We start from the raw sequence: 23,758 nt of genomic DNA, 5'->3' as shown, positions 1-23,758 counted from the left end.
GTGAATCATGATTGGACCATTCTTTGACTTTTCATTTATCGTTCGGAAAACCGGAAACAGTCGGTAAAATCCATCCAAATTCTGGGATTACTGAAGTGGCCAATTAATTAATGCTGGCAGCATAGTGGCTCTGCGATAGGATGGGACCTTCACGATAACGAATGAATGTAGTTCAAGTGTTTTATAAACGAAACTAGACATGCTGAAGTAGCATAAGATTAAGGTACGCCTGTATTTTTTATAATTAGATCGAGAAATAGCCATTGATTCGATAATTAATTTATTCTTCAGCTGGTCGAGGAGACCGGCCCTCACACGGTAGTAAAGTCAACGAGCCTCCTCAGCGAGATGACAATAGTACAGTTCGAGCTGAAAAAGGTTGCGCCGTGGGCTCATAGAGGGTAGAGTTTTTGGACCTATAACAAGCCGCAAGTTGGTTGTTGGGGTGGACCTACAAGCCAAAAGCAATCCCTTTTTGCGCTGGAGGAAAGTTGTCCTGCCACGCCATCTCATGACACTCACGACCAGTGTTTTCCGGGTTTCCGGCTTCCGGCCCCTCCCTAGTTCCGGGGCGGCTTCCAATAGCTTCCGGCAGGCGGCGAAAACACATCAGCAATTATCATTTAGTGCTTACAATAACAAAAAGCCACACCAAACTTCCTACTCTCTTCGGGGGTCTGGTGCCTGCCCTGGAGACACCCTGCGGAGCCGGCCGGGCCAGCCGTCCCATAGGCCTTCTGGCCAATAGATAGCAGGCCCCTCATCCGAAGCGAGCGTGAGAGCATTCGAAAACTTTTCTATTATCCAAGATGAGCTTCCTGGGGCAACGGAACGGTCTCCCAGGAGCGCCCCGATCGTTCGCCAGCCAGCGTGGAAGCGGACTGTGGTTGCGACTAGTTCGGGTTTTGAGTGGAAAGTCTCACAAAATCGTAACACAACCCAACCCGGAATCGAAGAAGTTTCCACATTCTCAAAAACCGAAAGTACTTTCATCCCGGTGGTTTCCGGCCGACCGACCTTCTCGGCCGGAAATAGTCGCTCGCCACGTCGACCTCCGCCCCCCATCCCCCCCTCCGTGAGATGGGGTTTGGGAGTTTTCTTTTCCCAAAACTCATCTTCTAGTGGGACAGGGCACAGGGCGACGCTGGAGAGGCTGGTTTAGACTTTCTCTTCCCCGCAAAAGTGGCATCGACCGAAACAAAAGTTAATAATTGCTCATATCTTTGGGGAAAACCTTGGGGCGACGATCGGCCCCGTTCCGTTCCAGCCAGCTGTGTGTTTTCTTCGCTCGATTTCACTTCGAAGCAGCAGACAACGCTCGCAGCCCGATCCCAAACAGGTCGGCCGGGTGGGACGAAACTTTTGGCGTCACTTTTCGATCTTTTACGTAAACGTCACTGCTCGCTCGGTACAGCTTTTGCCGGGTTCTTCCCCCGTTGGCGGTCGATTGAAGGTTCCGGATTGAAATGGAAAAGCGAGAAAACTGGGCACTGAAGGTTGGTGGTTTGTTAGTGTCACGGTCGGCTTGGCTCATCTTGTAAAGGTTAATGATCGATGCGGTTACACGCTGAACGCACGACCGACAACAACAGCGGGCTGAGCATTGTTTGACCAATGGTTTGTCTTATTTGAACAATTACTCAACGCGGTCCAAACTAAAAGTCGACCACATTTAATTTGGGCTCCCCGGTGCCAACTGCTGAACTCGCAGATTATTTTCGACTCCCGGGATAGATCCAGGAAGTTTTGTGAGTCGACAGCACTTTCAATTGGTGTAAGAACTCTTTTACGATTTATGCGTTTCGGCTTCTTCGCGCTGAAAGCATCGTGTGTTTGGATTGAGCATTTCTGGACCTTGTTGGTTGACTTCAGGCGTGGATGCTCAATACTACCAACAATAATGACTGCTCAGCCCCACTGGTCTGTTTTACGTTCTTCAGCACCATCTCGTCGCTGTTTCGGAATTTTTCATTCTTCACCATAGTTAAGTACACTTTTGAACTTGGACAGTTCGACCCGTTAAATTTGATGTACAATTGATTTGATCACGTTTATTCTTTTTTCTTTGTGTTTTCTTTTTTCGGGGTAATATTTTGAATTCACTTAAATATGTACTATCTGCACTTCGCTTCGTTCACATGGATAAATCATTAAATACATAAAACGTTAGAAAACGCAATCGGATGCAGATGACCCAAATATAGCCTAGTTTTTGTCGTCGTAAAATTTTTCTTTTGAGGTATATTTTTAGGACATTCTAACTATTTTCTTACGTTTTTCCTAGTTGTTCTTTTTGTCTAGTTGAAGTCAGCTTTTTTCTAACAAGTGAATAATCAACAATCCACTAATACTGATGCCTGTATATTAGATCTCTTTGTAAAACTTTTTGGTAATCAATTTACCTATTGATTATTTGTAATAATTGATGATTGAGTTATGTTTCATCTTATGAGGCAATTTAAGTTCAAAGTGGGAATGTGAAAAATCAATGAAACAATCTCTGTTGTCCGATGTGCAAAGCCAACGTCATTTTTCTCAATTCTCAACCACTTTACAAAACAAAAATCAGCACCATGTTCAAGCACGTCCTGAAGCCTTCGAGGGTCCTTCAATTTAAAAACTAAATATGCCTTCAATAGCCCCCGCTGGGGTTGTACCACTTGCTGGCCACGGCTTGAACAATAAACGATGATGAAAGTAAAACGGTGTAAACTGTTTTACTAGCCCTAACCGGTGCTGTTATGATTTGAAAGCTGCACGTAAATCAAAGTTCTTCACGCTGATGTGCGAATGAGGCTTTCATAGATACGATCCGGCCGCGATTTGTTTGATAGCGTCCGAGCCGTCAGACCCAAGAATAGCACTTTCATCGCCCGACTGCCTGTTTTTGAGGAATAGTGTCCGGAGCAACGGTTCGGAATCAAACTATTAAATTTCATAAACCTCACTGCGAACTTCATAAAGCGCAAAAGGCGAACCACCGCTGAAAAGGCTACCGACCGCAATCGGAACAGTAAAAACATTTTATTTGCCATTTTATCGGCGTCAAATGGATGAATCATGTTCAGGCCGGACCGGGCTCCCCCTGTGTGGGGTGGCTGTGGAGTTCCGGTACCACTTGCCATACTCTCCCTGGACCCGCGCTCACTTTTGATGTGCTCAGGCTCCCGGGCAGGCGTGAAAGTGGCCCCCTCAACGTGGTGGAGCGTATTGTGTGAAATTTGCTTCATGATTTGAAAGTTTGTTGATTTTCGCGCGCGAGCTCGCTTCCGTTTCATTGCACGAGCCCGAAAATCGATTGTCCGAACGCGTGGCTTGGTGGTGGCCACCGGCAAAGCTGAAGACCCACGCTTTTCGGAGCCGGTAAATTTCGGTTACATTCGAGCCGGGCTCGGCATGAAATCGTAATGAAGTGAGTGAGGCTGGTCCATCGCGAAGCCACTGGCCCAAGAAGGTATCGATTGCTGCTGGCGCGGTCAAACGGTGCGCAAGATTTGGGGCTGCCGAAATCAAAACTTTTCCCCGACATCCCGACGCTGGCCAACCCGTTTTGGGTTGTTTTCTTTCTACCATTTTCACTGCTCCTCGCGTAACTTTTCATCTCTCTTTTTTCACTTCACCGCCACTGCCGAGACCCTTTTTGCACGCGCTCCCACACACACACCCACAGTTTGTCTGGTAAATAAACTTTTCCGCCCGAATTACAGGACCGAACCGCGGGCGCCTGGCATTTGCCTGGCAGCATCCGCCATTCGCCGGCGGGACGTCGACAAAACAATGGCGCAATATAAGGGGAGTGAAAGTACACAAGCATTTAAAATTCACAAGACCATCAAATACTTTCGCCCCCCGGAAAACTCTACCTCAATTTCTTTGATTAACTGAAAGCCACTCAGCGCACGGTGCGCCAAGGTTTGTCACCGGTGCGCCGCCACGCTTCCTGCTACTCAATCCTAGTCGTCGACTTGATCCGCGCGACTTCTTGCGCACCTTCTCCGGGCTTCATTGGAGCCTGTTTTTTTTTGTGGCTACCACCGCTCCTTGTTGATCCTCTCCACCGTCCATCCCTGCTCTGGTGAGGCTGGAAACGCACCACTTAAGAAAATACCATCCCATCAAATTAAACCAACATAAAGTGGTCCGAGAATCCTTTTGCCGGTTGCGCTTTGCTTCGCACACTTTGCTGCAACCCAACAACACGGACGCCGGGTGGCCAAGAACGGGCCAGCAAAAAAAACATAAAACATAAACAAAAACAAAAGAATGAACAACGAACCACGCTCCACGCAGGGCCCGTCGGGCCTTCCCGATCCCAACGCAAACAACAGTCCCGAGCCGAAGCCCGAGCCGGAGTGCCGCAGCAGCAAAAGGGCAAGTTTTATTTAAATTCTTTCTTAACGACCGTCACAAAATGACCTTGTCCACCCGGTTCCAAGCGGTTTCTGCTGCGAAGGTGGCCTACCACATTCCGGTGGCAGGCGCTCACCACTGGTCTGAAGTTTCGTGGGTCCTTCGTGGCGCTTTCCGGTGGGGCACAGGATTCGATCGCTCGATACGATGGCGACGGCGGCGAATCGTTCGCGTAATTTCCTGGACGCCGCAAAATGTCGCAAGTTTCACGAAAAGCGGGCGATGGTTGGCTGGCTGGCGATAGAATTGCCGTTCACTAATTGACTTTGGCGGGATCCTCGAGATCCCCACGTCATAGCCCTTCGCCGTTTCGCAGGGATGTTACTGGAAGATTGGTCACACCGAGGCCAATCTGTAACCGAATCAATTCAGTTTAGTTTCTGAGGCGTAGTTTGTTTGCAACATCGGTCATCGAGGTGGACTAAGCCGTAAACAGAACGGGGTTCGACGAAGTTAAGCGAGTGACCAATCAAATGTTTTATTTCGAACGAGTTAAACTAGGAACCAAATGGAACTCTTTCACTAGTGCTGTTAATGTGCTAAAACCTAATGTAATCCGTTCCTTTGTATGTCATCGGCATAGCCACGGCGATAATTATTACCACCTCAGGGTTTAGATGGAGTATCGGATTCTAAAACATAAGAAGGGTGGCACAGTTTGTCGCTTTATCAACTTATATTAGGCCAATTTCCGCTCCGTTTGACAGCGGAATGCAATTGGCTGAAAAAACACTGCCTTGCAATGTTTGATGCTTTTACATGATTGGGCAAGGCTTACCCATTGACTGGAAGTAGATCTTATTTGTTTCGGGCCAACTCCAAAGAACTCTATTATCTTAATGGGATTTACTATTAAAATATTGCCTTCTTTACATTGAAACATCCTTTCCCTGATAATGGTGCAACTTATCCATCATAAGGACATTAGGGGATCGTGACAGTTTCATCCTTGCAAATGTTTTCATAAAAGTATAGATCTGTTTTGAGATGTTTTAGGTAACAGTGTTGAAAACGGTAAAATGAAATCATTGCAACTGCAAGTTGGTTGGCCATGTCCACGTTCCTTGACTGTCTAATCGCCTGTCGGAAACTAGAGCATTACTTGCCGTGAAACGATTGGCGTGGCATGACGTGGCCAAATTTGACGCACCTAATCGTGCGGCATGGTCGAACATTCCGACAACTCTTTCTGAGGTAGAGGACGTCCAAGGGTGCCTAGTGTAGAAGAAGCATCCAATGGCGTTCGCCAATTTGCGGACCAGCGTGTTGAATAAAAATTAGAGATGTAAAGCCTTAGAAGAGCCAGTTTGCTGCTGAAGGACACACAAAACAAACAAACAACAGTCTCCGGGAGTGGTCCACCTGGTAAGCATAGGGTGGACAATTTTCACGCCTGCGACCGTTGTCATATAATTGTGACCTTCCGCCGTGGGTCTCAGCGCACCGAGAGTGGCGCGAGACCGGCACGATCTGTGACAAGGATATACATTATCCTGTTCCTCGTGGTACGCTGGGGTGGGGCCACACAAAGCGAGCGTGCATTACTGGGAAGGTATGGCGCTGTCCCAACTCTCTTCGCAGGGCCTCTCCAGGAACTCCTTTGAGAACCACAGCACCTTTCACGAAACAGACGACTCCCTTGCAACCTCCGAGCGCCAGTGGTGTCGCTGCCGGGAGATGCTGAAACGTAGCGAAGGAGCGAAGCGAAAACAAACGACGGGAGAAGCGGGTAGATGAAAGCACATTTAACCTTTTCACTTTATGATGTTTTTAGGCATTCAAGGGAACGGTTTTTTGTCACTCTCAGAACAATTGTCCCCGCCCGCGCGGGCTGGCCCGTTTTTCCGGCCATTGCTCGGTGCGCAACGGCACCGGCTCCCGTGGCTTCCTGTTCTCTTTGGTTCTGGCGCTATCTTCGCCCGGAGTTCCCGGGGTGTGACTTCCGCAGCGGCGACAGCTTGGCTGCAACGGCCAACGAGACGTTTCGCGCAGTTAGAAGCCGCATGAAACGTACGGCTCCCTGACACGTGTCTAGCTTGAAAGCCGGTGCACAAATTGCTGTTGTTGAAGGGAGGAATCGCAGCAATAGAAACTAAAACACAGAACCCCATTGGCGCAAAAGTTCCCACCAACAAGACGGGGCCGGAAGCGGGAAATGAGCGGGCAAAGGTACGGGGCCCATATTAGCAAAAACGCCCGGGCACCCCTTCGTCGCAACATAGATGTCGGAGACGGAGCATTCCACCTGGTGTGGTGGTGGTTTGTTTTGGGATTTCGTTGGCACCATCTTCCATTTAGCGGCACCATCTCCCGGCAGAGTTATACCTCGTACCTGGTACCGTACCGGGGATGAGTTCCACAGGGTCGGACCGACGCTGCATATTTACAGGAAACTTTCGTTTTAACGGTCCTCGGAGTGTTGCCGGAGAAAGTGTTCCACGAGGCATCTACGGTTGAGGTTGGAGTGTTCATTAAAAAGGGACGAAAATAAATAAGCACAAAATAATAAACCCCGGGCGCACGTTAGCTGACGCGAGGCCCGCCGGGGTCGGCAAATTAGTTACCGAAACAAACAGTCGCTTCCATTCCAAGTTCTGTTCCTCGGTCGAGGTCGAGCGTTTCGGTGAGCTGCCGAGAGGTAAATACGCGCAGTGCGGCAGTTTAAAGCGCTTCGAAACGGCTTGGTCACCGTAAGTTGCTTAGCGTTTAACAACACAGTTGGTAACAAACAGTCGATAAATACGGAGCGATGCTAACTTTTCGCGGTGCTGGTAAGTTTAACTACTGTGACTTTTCTTCTTCTCATCCGGCTGCAAGGGACAATGTTCATCTCTGTTGCTTTCTGTAGCGGTGTGTTTTGCGTTAAGCGTTACCGACTGCTCTATCAACGGCGGTAATACAAATCGAGACATTATTTGGACTAAAACCTGTCATAGATTGCATTTAACAGATTAACGTTGTCTCTGTTCTAGGCAGGGTCGCTCGACGGCTAGAGTGATCCATCAAGTGTTCGTATTTTAAATTACCGATTACTTGACTCTTAGCAAGTCAAACTTCATTCTGGATATTGTAAAAATTTAGTAGGAGCTCTGACATTTACGAAATGGGATACGCTTGCAGAAAATTGGGAAATATTTAAAAAAATATTTCCAGTACGAATCTGATAAGCTCATTTCATTTAGACTCCACCTCGGTGGTTATCTTTATAAGCAGAATGATCGCATTTGGGACCCGGAAAACCCACACGTCGTGCAAGAGAAACCAATGCACCAATGCAGAGTCGATGGCGTACGCTACCGTGCTGAAAACTTGGACGACATTTGGTTTCAACAGGACAGCGCTACGTGCCATACAACACCGGGCAGCCATCGATATTTGGCACGGCATTCTCAGAATTCCAAACGCTACAGGGTGTTCCCTCACAGTCCATCTATTTAAATGTTGACTAACTCCGCTATTTGTTAGTCGATTTTCACAAATTATACAGGATCTGAAATTTCAGTTAATGCCGTTTTATTCATAGATCAATTTACGGTATAAAAGCGGGCTGAAGTTGTAGCGCTCTACATTGAAAATAATCGTTCAACTGTGAATACTGTGAAAACTGTTCCAGCCAACCGAAGACCATTGAAAAACTGAAAGCTAACATCACACCGGAAATTGCTACGTTGCCTATTATCGAAATGTTGTCAAATAAAATGAAAAAATGCCCAAATAGGTCGCTTTTTGTGTGTCTAATGGAGTCGGTTATTGGATCGATATTGTATTTTGGGTGAATTGGTAATAAACGGCATTTACACCCGAAACAAATCTTGTTCAATTGTCAAAACTGAATGGCGAAGTTATTCAACATTTAAATACTAGGATCGTGATGGAACACCCTGTAAATGGACTAACCTATACGAATCATCACTGTACAGCATCCAGACAACAAATGAGCCCTAGTTACACTAAGATTAAAATCAATGGCTCTCTAGCAGCTCCCTCGCCATTACGTTCCACATAATTTGGTGCTGATTTGCCAAACAGCCGGGTCGAGCGGCATAAAGTGTGCATCTCTCTCTCTCTCTCTCTCTGTGATTTTCTGCACCAAGCCGGAAGACCTCGCCGGCAAAATTGGCATCAGCCCTACCGGAAGGATAGAATCGAGCCTCCCGGACCAGTAAAGATAGAACCGTCGCCGTTACGAGCCGTTCGCGAACGAACGAGGTGGTCTCCGACACTTCTTCGCAACTCGTGCCACGGTGCCATCTGGCGCAATCGTTCCGGCAACCGGTTTGCCTGGACTCAGGCCTCAGGTTTTCTATGTTCTTCTAGTGTCGATTTTTTTTGCCAAATGACTTCTCCGGACGGGAGCAGAAGTGTCAGAGAGATCGGCAAACGGAACGGCCAGTAGAGAGCCCGCACTTGTCTGTGCTGACAGCCAACAATAAGCCAACCCCGGTGGTGTGCGTTTGGGGCCGATGCCAAACAGCAACGGCAAAGTCGAGGTTGCCGTGCGGTCGATGCAGAGAAGCTCCAGAGGGCTCAAGGGTCTCGGGCTCCGGCTCACTGCATATGTGGAAACATGTTTCCCCAGAACTCACTCACTCTGGTTGGCCTCACTTTACGGGCAGGCAGGGGCTAAGCGAGGCGAAGAACGCGCGGGACACGAAGCCGGAACAGCAAACCAGACCGTACCAATTTCTAATGAGGTGATAAAATGTTTATTACACGCTTGAATGAGCTTCCGCCGGTGCCGAGCCGAGCCGGGCTCTCGGCGCCCTTCCGCGGAATCCATGGAATTTCGTGCGTCAGGTTGAGGTTAGGAACGGCCCTCTCGGTTGCAAACTCAAAGGCCGTGGGGTTTTCGGCTTGGCTTGGAAACTTTTGTTGCTCCGGAGCACCGGAGGTCCGCCGGAATGGAAAGCTCAACTGCTGTCAAATGGGCCGCCCACAGGAAGAACTGGTTTCCCAGCTTCGGAGCTTCCCGTTGCACGCCGTCACCGCATTCGGTAATGAAGTAGTACAAATGGGATAACAATGTTGCCTGCGCAAGCCCTCAGGGAAGAGTACGTACAGCCAAAGTTACTCCATCCGAAAGCCGGCTCTTCCGTTGGAGCTGAGCAGCACCGGGCGCTCCGTAACGATCGATAATTCGGTGGCGAAGGGCAGCCGGGACATTTGCGTTCCACCTTGACCCCGGCTCCCCGGATGGAAGATAGGTCACTGGTGGACGTAAAATGTTTGCCTACGAGCGGAAGTCGCAAATCAATTAGTCATTCGAAAATATACACCCCACACTAGGGCCGTAAGAAGCAGTAAGTCGAAAAGGTGTGCGAAAGAAAAGGAAGTCAGCCTGTGGGTCCGTGACTCCGTGGCAGCTCTTCGGTCCCCGAGTCCTGCGAGTCGTGCTCACGCACGGTGCGGGCAACGTCGTCGAGGACTCTGTGAGCTGATTTCATTCCTGCGGTCGTTAGCTGGGGTTTCGGGGTTCCAATTTACGCACACGCGGCGGCGTACGCGTTTCGCTTGATTTTGTCTTATCGCACTAATTCCATCTACGCCAACTCGGGTGGCACTCACACGTCAGACGTCGCGGCAACGTGGCACGCATGTTGCCGCTGGCCGTGCTTTCGGTCGATTCGTCACGTTACGTCGGCGTTCACCTTTCCGTCACCTTGTACGACTTCGCGCCGATCGATCGTTCCACTTTTCGTGGTTTTCGTGGAGTCGTCGTAGAAACTTCCCCACAATCGTAACTGGGTAGGTGGTATGATCTTTGCTTGTATTGTTTTTTGCTTGTCGGTTCGCTTCAAAAACGAGTGATTTCAGGACGGGGGCAGATTTTGGAGCACCGTCCAGAATGTCTTGTGGTTCCATTTGTGGGCGAACAGAATTTAAAACTTTCCCTGCCAATCAGCAATTAGGCTGACAGAGCAGTTTTTCCAGCAACAGAATGGGTGCGCTTTCTACAATCTGTAGCGACAGGGAGTGTTCACCCGTCATATTAACAGGTGGACCAGCTAAAGGAATGTCTTCGTTGTGGTATGGTTATGGGTAAATTCGAAGTAAGTGCCTTGATGGTAGAGAACACTAATTATTATAGAGCAATTTTCACATATATTGTTTCCATTCATTCTCTTCCGCTAACTTTCCATCAATCGATAAACATTTGTGAACCCGTAATTTAATTTTGTTCAAGTATACAAGTATGCAAAAAAAAAGTTATTACGAAAATATTTTCTACATACATAAAAAAAGACATAAATTAAATTCTAATAATAATTGTAATGAAGCGAAAGAAGCCTATGTACGGCGGCGATTTTTGTAATGATGGAGCAAAGACTTCGTCCACCATTTTGTATTTCCAATAACTTTTCACGAGCGGAATCGTTTGAAATGCTATTTCTGACCTTCGATGGACACTGGGACAAAACTAACAAATGCTTCAATGATATTCGGTCGGCTAAAACGTAATCCGTTATTTTACCGTTACGTTACATTAGTGATCGATATTCCGAGACGTATCGATCACTCAATTTCAATGCTTTTATGCTCAATAAAAAAATTCTTTGATTGTTTTTCAATTGTTCCATTTGCTTGTGAGTTTCAGGTTATTAAAAATGGAATATTGTGAACAAAAAATAGTGAAAATTCAAACGGTGGCCAAACCAGGACTTACGTTCAGAAAGGTCTTAATACATATGTATTGGGTGGGACTTGAAAGAAATCATTTTTCCGCATGGGATGTTTCAATGCAATGCATTTCGAGCATTGCCAAACTTTCTGAGTGATAAGTAATTGAGATCAAGTAAGGATTGTGTGAACAAATTGCTATAGTTTTGCCAATTAGCCAATAAGGATTCAAACTTCGCAAATCGAACCATCGGAAACATCATTAATCAAGCTTTGAAATTGACGCAAAAATAATGCATTGGATTTCGTGGTAATGACTAAATTAAAGCAATGGCTTCAGGAACGACTGAGACTTAAAAAATGCTGCCAAAATCGAGTAATTGGCACTAGAAAACCAATTCTTGAGAGACTTAGGGCAAGTCAAGGTCAATTGTTTCAACAATGCTCCTGAAATGTTTCCATTCCGATGGAGGCTTTGGCTACAAACTCAAGTACAGTGCTTAATTGGGAGCCCTGCCCAGCAAATATAGTCTATTCGCTGACAAATACGTGCCGCTTTGAAGAACACGTTCCATGTCCAAGAAAACCATGGCAGACATCAGATCGGAGCAGCTTAAGTTGCTGGTTGCCGTTGCTTATAAAACATGTATTGAATTGGCCAAGAAAGGACTATCCTTCAAAGAGATAAAATTAGATGAATAACACAACATTCGTAAAGTTAATTTATTTGTTTGAAATAAGTAACTGTTCGTCGAGAGGGACACATTTTGTTTCTTCAAACTTTATATCGCCTTAAAATGATCCAATGAAGGGCCAGTTCGGCGTCCTGTGGCACGACAGCAAATGGCACCACGTTGATGGTTTGGGGGGCGAAAAAAAAGTCCTCGCCGTATTACTCACGCGCCCAGATTAAACATTTTAGTGCTGATTGGCGTAAAGTCTCCCCACACTAATCACAACCCCAGTGCCTACGGTACGAAGCTGTGTGCGGCCCCCCTACGGTCGGTGTAGTTGGCGTAAGGCCACAGGCCACCTCGGTAGGCATTGCTCACACTGGCCCGGCCCCTTAACCACCGCCCGAGAGCCAATTATCCTTCACCCTGGCGGTTCTTTTCGTTCGCTCCGTGGCTCCGGCTCCTGTCTTGGCCCACGGACACGGGACTGTGGCGGCAATCGACGCAAAACCACGGCTTCCCGCTTCCGGCCCGTGACCACATCGTCACACGAACGGCGTGCACGGTGATGGCTGCCGACAGAAGGAGCAGCAGGCAGAGGGCGTCGGTAGGCCCAATTGGCCGTCGGCAACTGTCGGGTTCGTGACGGGTTCAAATCGGGTTCCCGGCCCGGCTCGGCCACCCCAGCCAGCCACGTTACATAATGGGAAGCTTCCACGCACCTATTCGTGCCATATCGCACGCAATAACATTTACCACCCGCCGCCCACCGTGCTCGAGGCCGCTCTTGCTGCATGTTGGCAAAATCACGCCATGCACACCGCGCCCGTGGGGATGCAAATTTCTTCCCCGTGGTCCGGTGGTAATCCACGACAGCCAGCTAGCGGTTTTAGCTCCGGTCGGTCGGTCGTGGGCCTTAATGGACCCAGGACCTAAGGCTTCCAGTGAGGTTATTAATTTTCCCAACGACACTCGGAGCTCGACCTGGGAAACCAAGTTTTGGACAACTTTCAGCGAACATACTCAGCAGTTATGATACGCATTCTGACCTCTGCTCTCTCTCTCTCTTTCTCTCCACAGGATCGAATATTAAGACTGCGATAGCTATTTTAAATTGTATATTAGCCCGACAACTCTGTTTCGAGGATCCATCATGTTCAGCCATCCTAGAGATCATCCCGCGCGTCTGCGGACCGGTGCCAGGTGAGTGTCGCTTCTTCAACCCACACGACTCGCGGCCTTCGCGTAATTAGTCTACCACCAACCCCCATCGGTTGCTACAAATAACGAAGCTCCCACTGATTGAGGTGCGATGCGATTTTTCTCGGCCCTCGCAGCTCACGCTCCGTGATCTGTGTCCGTGGGTCGGTCTTCCCCATAATGTCCCTGACACAGTCCGGCTAACCCGGGGAACCGCACTAACAAGGCGAGGCTGCCTATTTTCCAACCACTTGACGGAGACGCTCCCGACCTGAGAGGCACAGGACCCGTTGCCACTAGCGCCACTAGGCACCCAACTACCGTGGGCACTTTAGACCAACGGATGACGGGGCCCCAGCTCGGCAGGTGCAGGTGTGCAGCGTACTTAGAAACTACGGTTCCTTGTTAAACGCAAGGAACTCGCCTTCTTGCCGGGTGGTGGCGCATTTTTCAATGTGCACCGCGCGAGTTTAATTAAAGTAGACGCCATAAAGTCTACCGACCGGTTGCACCACCGGTTGCGGTTGGCTCTGAAACCGGAGACGGGTGCATCACGGGGTCTCGCTATGGCAGGGTTGCTGAAAGGTTACATGCTTAACACGCCTCCGCTGTGCTCCGGCAAAGGTCGGGAATTCCGAGAACGCTAACGATGGCGAACAAGAACCTTGTGGAACTTTGTGAACTAAACACACACGCGCACGCTTGCGGGTGTCACGAAATGGAGAAGGCGCCCCATTCGTGCCAAGCAATCCTCGAACCCGCTGTTCCCCAGGAGTCCGGGCATTGAAACAACATAAAGGAGGTGCCTGACGGCACTCAATTATAAATTGATCTTTTTCGGTGACGAATGTGGTGATTCCTACCAGAGTCTGGATCTAGAGATTCTTTGTGAGAAATCTTTAAAATTTAAAAAAGTTGAACGGAACTTGAAGCGTTTTGCGGCAAATGGAAATTTAAACGGCCCAACGGCCGCAGCCGCAGGAGTGGCAAAACTTTAAACGTGGTCTACAAGTGGCCCGCTGCGCTCTTAATGCACATGTCGTCTACTTAGGGGCCGCTCCTTGCAGCCACGTGCAACCGCGTCACCGAAGCGGCTGTGCTTCAAAGTCATTAATATTCCTGCTCCCTTCGACGTCATCATGTGGCGACTTGGGACGTCGCGTACGCCCTGCTCGTTCCGGAAGGGACCACAAAGGCACAACTGGCTGGTTGGCTGGCTGTGTGTATGTGTGTGTGTGTTTAAGTCCCTCAAACCAAACCCGCGGTTAATTCGTTGCCAGTCCGACAACTCCGACAACTCCGACAAGTCCGACAGGTCCGACAAAGGCGTGTGTTGGGAGGAACTCCCTTTCCCTGCGGGGTCTTATCATTGGCTGGTCCGAAGGCTGGTATCGTAAGGATATTCTTCGCTGGAAGTGGGCTCGTCTGTGTCCCGTTCGCTTCGCGGTTCGCTGTTGATGAGGAGAATCCGATCAGCCTCCAAGAAAGGGCGGACACCCGGCGCTGAACACCTACAAGGGGCCCAGGCAGGGGCTGGCAGACGACCCCCGGATGCGGGTGGGTAAATGTATGCAAATTTATGCAACCCCCTTCCCCGTGCCCGTACCTTCACCGCGTACTGCCAGACAACTTTTTCGATAAAGACGCCGTGCCGTGTTGGAGCACCCGGAACTGACCGGAAAACGGGGGGTGTGCATGTGTCTCCGGAACGGATGCACAATAAGGCCCACGTACCGGTGGGTAGGGGGACGGAGTGGGTTGGCCGGGAAGATGGAGGGAATCATGGGTCAAACGTCCAACCGAAATCTGCTGCACGGCACTCGTTAGGTGACGTTGGCGCAGACGTGGCCCAAAGTGTGCCGTGGCCTTCAGGGAACGCCGGAAGTTGTTGGGCGAGCGAGTGAGCGAATCGGGGGAAACTATCGGCAAGGGAGAGAAAAAATGAGCCATCCGAATAGAGTCGTGAATGGAGATTATGGGTTACATTACGTAATACGCCGTGCCTCGGCATCCGAACCCTGGCCAGGGAGGGCGCGGGAGCTGCAGAGTGGATATGGACCGTTTCGTGTCGTTTATGAAATTTTAATGAGATATCTTTCCGAACCGTGTTTTTTGGACAATGCTGAACACACACTAGCACTCACCGTATCTGCAGGATCTGCGATGGATTATGTTTTTTTTTACTTCTTCTTTTACGTGGCCATACCTTCACGGACGTCCACGTCCTGATTCTGCTGCTGCTGTTACAACCTTTCGATGGAAGCTTCATGAATGCATTTCGTTTCAATTTGTGTGTTTGTTTTTTTTTTGGCTGCCTTTTGCCGTATCGTACCCCTGATGAGGATGAGTGTCGGATTTTTTCCGACGCATTCGGAGGTCGAGTGAAACATGCAAATGAATCCTCATCACGGTCATCGTTTGCCGTCGGAAGTGGCTCCGTCACTCTCCGGGCCACGGTGTACGGTTAGATGAGCGCACCGGAAATGGACACACCGTCGCTCGGCTATGTGGGGACCTGTGTTTGGGATGATGAAATTTCGAAATATTCCCCGAAATGGTGGAGGGTCACCACCAATTCGTACGGAAGTACTCGCCGGCGAAGGTGTACTTTGGACGGGGTGGACTTCTGTGGTGATCCGATACCTTGTAAGCAGCGATTTCGGTTTCGACGTAAGCTCCGCTCGGTGGGTAAAATTTTATTGCAAAAGCTCCCGATTTGCGGAGCCCTGTGCTTCGGGAGGAGACAACGGTTTGAGAATGGTGCTCCGTCGGTGCTTGTTGACCACGGTTTGGTGGACGGGTTTTCTGTTTTTCAGACGCACGTCCGAGTCTTTGGAGATAGAAGCTTCCTTGCTCCATTGGGGAAATGTATTTTAAAATTTTGCATTCAGGCTTACCGTATAACCGGCGGAAGCCACAACTCCCGTTACTATTGCCACTCAGCGTACCATTCGAGAGCGGTGTTTGAATTGGGAAATTTACTTGTTGCTTGGGAATTTTTATAAGCCCCACTGACTGGAGTGACCGAAGCAAGAGGAATATTTTCGATGAAACCTGCTACGAGATTAGTGTGTCTCCTACATAATTTTCCATTTTTATTTCATCAAGACGTGTGTGAGATTTCACTCACGAGTGTGCCTAACATTTTTGTTTAACATTTTTGTTCAATATAGTGAAAGCATGTAATAGGAAAATTGTAAATTCTTGCTTTTTATTGACCATGTCTCTTCAGATACATTCGGATATTGATAGACTTCTTGCATTAAGAACTATGCTTGCCGAAACGCTTATAAGTCATTAATTCTGAATGGTTCCTTGAATGAGTCAAGAACGATGATTAAATTATTTTATAAAAATTGAGTTCCAAAAACTCATAGACGAAACAGAGCTTCTACAGTTTATCGACAAAACGTTTTTTATAACACATGGGCTGAAAAGTCCCGATCCTAACACATAAATGGCGCTAGTCTCATTGCATTCATCATTGTTGTTCAGTTAGTTCTAACCTTCAAAAGAAAATTGTTTAAATTTCAGTATAGTTTACGCATATATTTGGGGGTTGTTGTGCTACGAGTGACGCTACTTTTGTTATTTTCAAAACAGTAGATTAAAAACAATTGCATGTTTCAACGTTAAGCTAGGGCCATACGAGGAGTAAAACCTAGCGTAAAAGGAAAATGTAATGCCAAATCGTTTACGCTTATGTCAAAAACTTCATACGTCCGCAGAGACGTAAAACCAAGCGTAAAACTGAGGGTAAACACTTTTTGCAAATGCTTTGTTTGGAAACAGAAGATAATGTAAGCTCTTATTTGTGACGTTTTTTGAATTTTAACTATAAATTTGTTAAAGAACAAAAAAAAAATTCAGAAATCAACTTACCTCTTCGATTTCTATTTTCTGGGGCCAAAAACACGAATGTAAAGACCTTTGACATTCCGGTATTTTTTATATTTCAGGCCTGCCACACGACGCGCTTACGATTTGGCATGATAAATTGGTTTTACGCTTCATGTGGCCCTAGCTTTACACTGTTTCTTGATTGGAAACCATACTGTCCAAGCGATGCAATATCGTGAAAAGCGTTATAAGGACTCCACTGTATCAGATAAAATAATAAAGAGTTGGTTTGCTGACTTCGAATGTGTTTGCAGAGATACCGATGATGCCGAACGCGGAGGACGTCCAAATGAGTCGGTGACACCAGAAAACATTTTAAAAATCCAAAAGACCTTTGTTGATGTCGAAATTGCAAAAATACGACCACATATGACAAAGACACAAATGTTGTTTCATCAAGACAACGCGCCATAAGTCAATCGAACCAATGGCAAAACTACAGAAATCGAAATTCGAATTGCTCACACATTCATCGTATTCGCCAGATTTGGTTCCCAGTGTATACCGGCTATTCGCAGACCTCAGAAAAATGTTCATCGGTAAGAAATGAATCGGTAATCGGTAAGAAATCGGTAATCGAATGAAGAGATTATCGTTGAAACTGAGCCCCATTTCGAGGCACAAATCGATAAATCGCTGGAATGATTGTGTGGCTCTTGATTACGTTGGAGAAGTAGATTACGTTGATGAATAAATTCAACTTTGCCCATGTGTAGCGCAGGACTTTTCAGCTCTGGATGCATCAACAGATTCACTTTTGAAGCGTTACACTCAATACATTAGCTTAAAGAACAAAGTCCTTTAAGATGATCCATTACAACGAAATTTTATTATCAATTACACAAAGCAATTACTAATATTTTGCTTTTGACCCGCTTCGGAGCCGATAAACGACACAATTATGCCCGATTAGACTGAATGAGTGGTGTACAGACAGCTTGCTTTAGACGCCCGATGACCTATAACTGGGAACTAAATCAATCTCTATCTGCTGCAAGAGCGTTGCGATCTTCACGAACATTGTGGCTCTGTGGCCTTGTCAAAGTTTTTTCGATCTGGAATTGTTTCATTCCCCGGGCCAACCGTGGACCGTGCAAGAGTTCCGGTTGCCGCAAAACAACACAAAAAAACGGCGAAACGGATCTGCGGAATCGGTTCTGTGGGGCGTTTGGATCGATTTCATTTCACCTCAATTGGATGCTATAAAATGCATAAAATGCTTCTTTTTTGTTTTATGCTCCGTTTCCGGCCCCTGGGAGAGCGGGGTGTGCAATTTGAAGAATCGCCCCGGCGTCTTCAAATCGATGGAATGCACACCTTGTTCCAGAGCAGGAGCGTGGAACGGTGCCACAGGAATCCATCGTGGCGATCGGTCCTACCTAGCGCTTACGTAAGCGTTACCCGTCCCGTTCCGTGCCTGGCCCCTCGGAAGACGTTCGGAGAAGGGCGTGTAGGTTCCAGCGTGTTTGATTGGACGTCCAAACGAATGACATCGCCGTTTGCTCGGTCGGTCGGTTGCTGGATAAGATGGCTGTTGGATGGCTTGTTTCGCCCTCGCCACCGAAACTGCATCGCTGGCATGTTTTGCTCTTTTCAGTGCCTGCAGTGCCTTCTTCGGCGGACAGTGCCACCGCTTTGACCGGTGGCATCGGAGCGAGCGGCCAAACGGCGTACTACCCCGGGCCCCGGGCCTTCCCGCGAATCGACCTCGCCCTTTAGAGCGTCTTCCGGTGGGCATTTATTTGCTACAATCGCAAAACTTTTACGAGCACAAATTTGCATATCAACCGAATCGAAATGAGCACAGAGCGTCTTTCGGCCACACCGTGGCGCGCTCGGTCCGATAGGTTTGCCGTGCCGAGGGAAGAAAGTGAAACAGCTTGAAGTAAACATTTCCAATATAGTAGCTGGTTGGCTTCCCCGACCGTGTCCCGGTGGCTAATGTTTTGGCCATGGAGTGGAGTTTGTTTTATCGCCCGGCGTGATGGCACCCGGGCACTCGTGTACCAACAGCTGTCTTCGGAATCTCTTCGGTGACTGGACCAGATTCGGGCACCCGTTTACGATTCTTCGCCGTGGCCACATTTTACATCTGTCGGTTCCGTTCCGGAGAACGTTTTAGGTTTAAAGAGTTTACTCATCATAATTTAGAATCCAATCCGTGAGAGGCGATGAAATGATTCCTTGCTGGACAACGGAAATCACGTAGAAGAGAAAAAAAAATCTGACTAAGACTGTGCATTGAGTTGATAAACTATCGCAATGTGAGTTGATGAACAAGGTTTGCCAAACAAATAAAGACATTAACAAATGAACATTGGAATGAAACCCAATCAACTAAAGAATGAAACAAACTTTAATAAAAATTGGAGCATTTGAGTTAATGATAAAGCAACGCGACACAAAGCATACTTCTCAAAGCCTTTCCCCAATAGTTTGCTAATTGATAGCAAATGGAGTAGAAGTAATCGTGACCAGTTGTGGAAACAAAACTAAAGCTAAACAAGCGAAGCGAAGATAGACACAATCACCAAGACGATTAGAAAATGTCAAGTCAACCTAACGCACTCCACTCGGTTCACCGGCTTCATTACTGGCCAACTTTGAGACGCTAACTTCCTTGGGCTGACGCTTGGGCGGTTGTCCGGCTGTCAGTTATATTGTTTCACCGGAACCCAAAACGTTGTTGGCATGCAGGAAAATCAAATTAATTGACCGTGCGCCCAGGCGATTGGCCGGCGCTGACCACACACGCCAAACGGCGTCTAACCTGTGTCACCAGCCTCATCGACATCTCATCAGAAACGAATAAACAATGCTCAAACGCACGCGCGCCTTCCGTTGTTCCTTGGCCCCTTACCGATGTGTTTGTGGTGATCAAACCAATCTGGAGCAGCGCACAAGGACACGAACAAAAAAAAAAAGTGGGGAAGGAAATTGATTGCGACAGACGTGACAGTGACAATTTTATTAATACACCCGCGCCGTCGGCATCGTCCTTGGAGCCGCGGGAGGCTCGGAATCCTTTTTGTTATGGGCGCGCTAAAATGTCAATAAATGTACGGTTCGTCACCGTTCTCCGTCCGTCTGAGTGCGTCTTCGGCGGAAAGCCGTTCTCGGGGACATGAGAACACACACATAGGTGCCCGACACGCCGTTGGAGATCCCTTTCGGTGGCCGGGTGCGCGGTGCCGGTTTGATAAGGTCAAACCGGATGAATACGGATCGGCACTTAAAAGGTGACAATCTTTCATCGCCAACATGCGATTACGCGCGGCGCCGGATTGCTAACGAGATGGATGGGGCGCAAACACACCGCCTAAGCCCGTCAGGATCGATGGAAAGGATAAAGGAAGGATAAGGAAAAAACGGTGTCCATGTCCCTTGCCCGTGCCTAGGCGTTACCGGGAAGCGAAATATGCTTTGATCCTTACACACGGGACGGCAGACGACGGTCGTCTCGGTTTCTCGATATTAGCTCATCGAACGTAATATTATGCATGACCGAGTTGCAATCGCAGCAGCGATAGCGGAAGCGATCCTTTGCGGTGGGCTGGAAACAGTGAACTGCCTTCCGACCGTCGCGAGTCGCGAGGCGAAGCAGTGCGGGCGGGTGCGATTAACATTCGGTAATCCGTAATTATCCTCGGTTGAAGCTTGATTGACTCCGCAGCATATTTGTGCCGTCTCTGATTGCTCCCGGTGCAGGGCTAGGGGATTAGGGCTTTGTGCTGTCTACTTTCGGTTTCGATGCGGTTCCGCTGGTATGTCTTACCTCGTAATCGGTGAGGGGATATCCTTTTTTTTGCTTCATCGTTTCGCTAAGCTCCGAGCTGAGCGGATGTATCGATAGCACCATGGAAAGAGAGAGAAAGCCGGGGAGATGCCAATTTCGTCCCCATTGCCCGCCATCTTCCGGCATAGCAGTTTAAGGATGATAAATCAGCCTCCTTTTTGGGGTCGACCGAACGAGCGCGCGAGAGAGATAGAGAGAATGGAGGGTAATCGACGGCCGAAGTCAGCCTCATTACCATCCCATCAGCTGAGTCGGCATCAGCACCGAAGCTCAAGCGGTCGGCACTGCTTTCGCTTCGATCATTAGAGGCCAATGCTTTCGCTCATTAGTGTTTGCTCCTTGAGGATGTTTTTCCGCCTCGCCTCGGGCGGGGCGGTAGTTTTTTAACGTTTTTTCCAGAAAGTCCCATTTTCGGAACGGGACGAACGATCCGCCGTTACGTTTGACACTGGCCCCGCGTACCGGACTCGAGATTTGGGGTTCCGAAATGAACTTGAGGCGAACATCCTGCTTCACATGCCTGCATATGCCGTGTCAAAGTGATTGATGATTTGCCTACGCCTCCCCCTTGCCCGAATGTCCTGCGAAGGTTGCACGCATGGAAACTAATTTGCTTAAGAGCTAGGTCCTGGCCACAGTTCCTGACTACCGATCACTGCTCTTGCTTTCTGCAGGGCTTTTTAACAAATTTTCTAAATCATTCAGCGATTTCTAAGCCTCTTCAAGGCTTCTTCAAAAGTTACCTAAGTTAAAATTTTCTACAACAAATATCTAAAGCTATAAAGCAACATCGGCATTAACTTACCATGCAAATCTAGACCATCTTTACTTCTTCTATGCTTAAATTGCTTAAAACAACGATCATTGTGAAGAACTCAGGCTTTTTTGTTTCTGTCAGTTATCACACACAGATGCTTGGCCACAATAGGGTATACACTATTCCATAGATACTTGCAAGGAATCGATTATTTTGTTTTTATATGAATATATAATCGGGATGATCATTTTGTGAAATTTTACTAAAGAAGCCACTTATCTAACTTTCACTCAAATTGAACCATAACGTCAAAACCGTGCCCACAACCCACTTGGGCTCATTTTTTCATAAAAAACAAACTAAATTGAAATATCACCAAAACATTACAACCAATAAGTAAGTATTTGAAGAAAAGTGAAGTTTGGAAATAATTCATGGGTTAGAACTTCGTAAAAAAAACTGCAATCAGTTGATTCCAATAATGATCTTTAAAATTCATCAATGATCATTATCTGGTTGGGTGGCTATGCTAGTTTTGCTGGATCTGAATCTAGTCCTTAACAGCCTTCTCAACTGAGGCGGTACACAAAGCATTCTATACTTCTATACTTTGGTTGGCCAAGAAAAAAAACCGATGAAGTAATGTTTGTTATACACTCTATATACAAAATATCCAAATTGGCAAATGCAGAATTAACCAGCCTCTCCAAACTCCGGTCCTTGAACGGATCGCCATATAAAACACAATGCCAATCGAAGGGCCAATATATTCTTTAACTCACTGGGCGACTGTCCAGAACACTTGGAAGAAGTTAATTTAAAATCGTACAAAGCTTCGGCAAAGTTTACAAGAGCACTGCAGCAAAGTTTCCGTAGCTCAATCGTGTCTTTAAACCATAAAAAACGCCATACAGAATGCTGTCCACCAATCCTGCCGAGGAAGCGCCATTCAATCGGTTTTGCTGAGAGAAAAGTTTTTCCCGCTCGTCGCTAGAGATCGTAGCATCGATTCAGGTGGCAGTAACTTTCTTTCGCCGTCCAACCACGGCACGAGAGGCACGAGTAAATGTGAGCCAAAAATTTCCTTTCTCACTTGTCAAAATTGCTCGGAATGGAACCACGGAATGCTCGACCGGTTTGTGCGACTCGGCTCGACGAGAACCGACACAAATTGCGGTTCTTTGCGGTTCGCCTCATCGCGCCTCCCGGGAAGTGCGCGAGTTCTAGACCGTTTCGGGGGTGAGCCAGCCCCACCGAAAGTGCGCTAGTCCGGCCGTTGGCAAATTGACTTTCTCAATTAGGGAAATTAAGATCTTCTCTGTCCTCCTTTTGCATGGCAGAGAATCATTTTCGCTGGCTCCAGTGTTTTTTTTGTTGGTTCGCTTCGCGCTATCGCCATGACCATCATCAGCAAGCCACCAGGCGCCTCCATCGCCTCGGTGGTCGAAGAAAGATTAGATTTGATGGAGGTAGTAATGGGGTTTTCTCTCTATCTCTCTCTCTATCTCCCTCTGTTCCTTTCTGTCTTTCAATTTCGTTTCGTCGCATCGCGCACACCCCAAAACCCGATGACGAGTTCGTTTTAAGTGCCGTGGTTTTTAAAGAAATGAATTACACATCATTAGACACGGCGGCCCGAGGTGGCCGGTGGCTCGTTCCTTAAATCACGCCATCCATCCATCCATCCATTTGGCCACTGATCACCATCAGCGGCCATCTTTCCCAACACCTACAGCTGCTGCTGCAGCTGCCGTGGCTAACGCGTCCTTGTGATTTCCTTTCGCCGCTTGTCCCTGTTGGCCGAAAACGAACAGGAAAAAAAAAACAAAACGATTAGATAATGATGGTGTTGGGGAGAAAATTAAGTGGAAGAAACCTGCGTTTGGGTGGTTGGAAAAGAAATTGACCAAAAATAAATTCATTATTGTTTCCTGCGCCCGCGCGACACTTTTCCGTTAATTCATTATCGTGCCCGTGGAGAAGGATCGCGGCGTTCGTCCTGTCGCAACACAATACGACGCTTAGTCCATCAGCGTAAAGCGACGGCACAGAGAACGGAGTCATCATCACCGGGGCGCTCCAAATGGCCCATCATTGCAGCATCTGCAGAACGAACGCGATGCAAACCGGAGACGGAAAATGCTCGTAAATAGCAATTTGTCATCGGGCGGTGCTTCTTTCGCACGCGCCACGGCTCCAGACCGGAAAAGGTAGAGTCGTTGCTGGAAGGAAAAAAGGAAAAAACTGCGACAGTTACAAAGGACACACGTCGAGAAAGACGCCTTCGTCGCCGACACTATGGTGGATCCCCTTTAATTGTATCCTTTTGAATGGCGCTCGGCCCTTTCGCAGCATCGCGCACTGCACGTGGTCCTGCGATGCAACGATGGCTTCGGAGTGCCA

General features: G+C 47.9%; 1 protein-coding gene across 1 annotated transcript in view; it reads left to right on the top strand.

The window, feature by feature from the left end:
• The window catches only part of LOC131207581 (uncharacterized), a 97,897-nt gene that overhangs the window by 37,770 nt on the left and 36,369 nt on the right, over nucleotides 1-23,758 (top strand). The window contains exon 2 of the mRNA XM_058200201.1: nucleotides 12,783-12,905. Coding sequence (XP_058056184.1) covers nucleotides 12,783-12,905 — 123 coding nt within the window. The remainder of the gene's footprint in view (nucleotides 1-12,782; nucleotides 12,906-23,758) is intronic.

The sequence above is a fragment of the Anopheles bellator genome, chromosome 2 (assembly GCF_943735745.2).
Source record: "Anopheles bellator chromosome 2, idAnoBellAS_SP24_06.2, whole genome shotgun sequence".
NCBI classification, from domain to species: domain Eukaryota; kingdom Metazoa; phylum Arthropoda; class Insecta; order Diptera; family Culicidae; genus Anopheles; species Anopheles bellator.
This window is presented reverse-complemented; position numbering and strand designations above follow the sequence as displayed.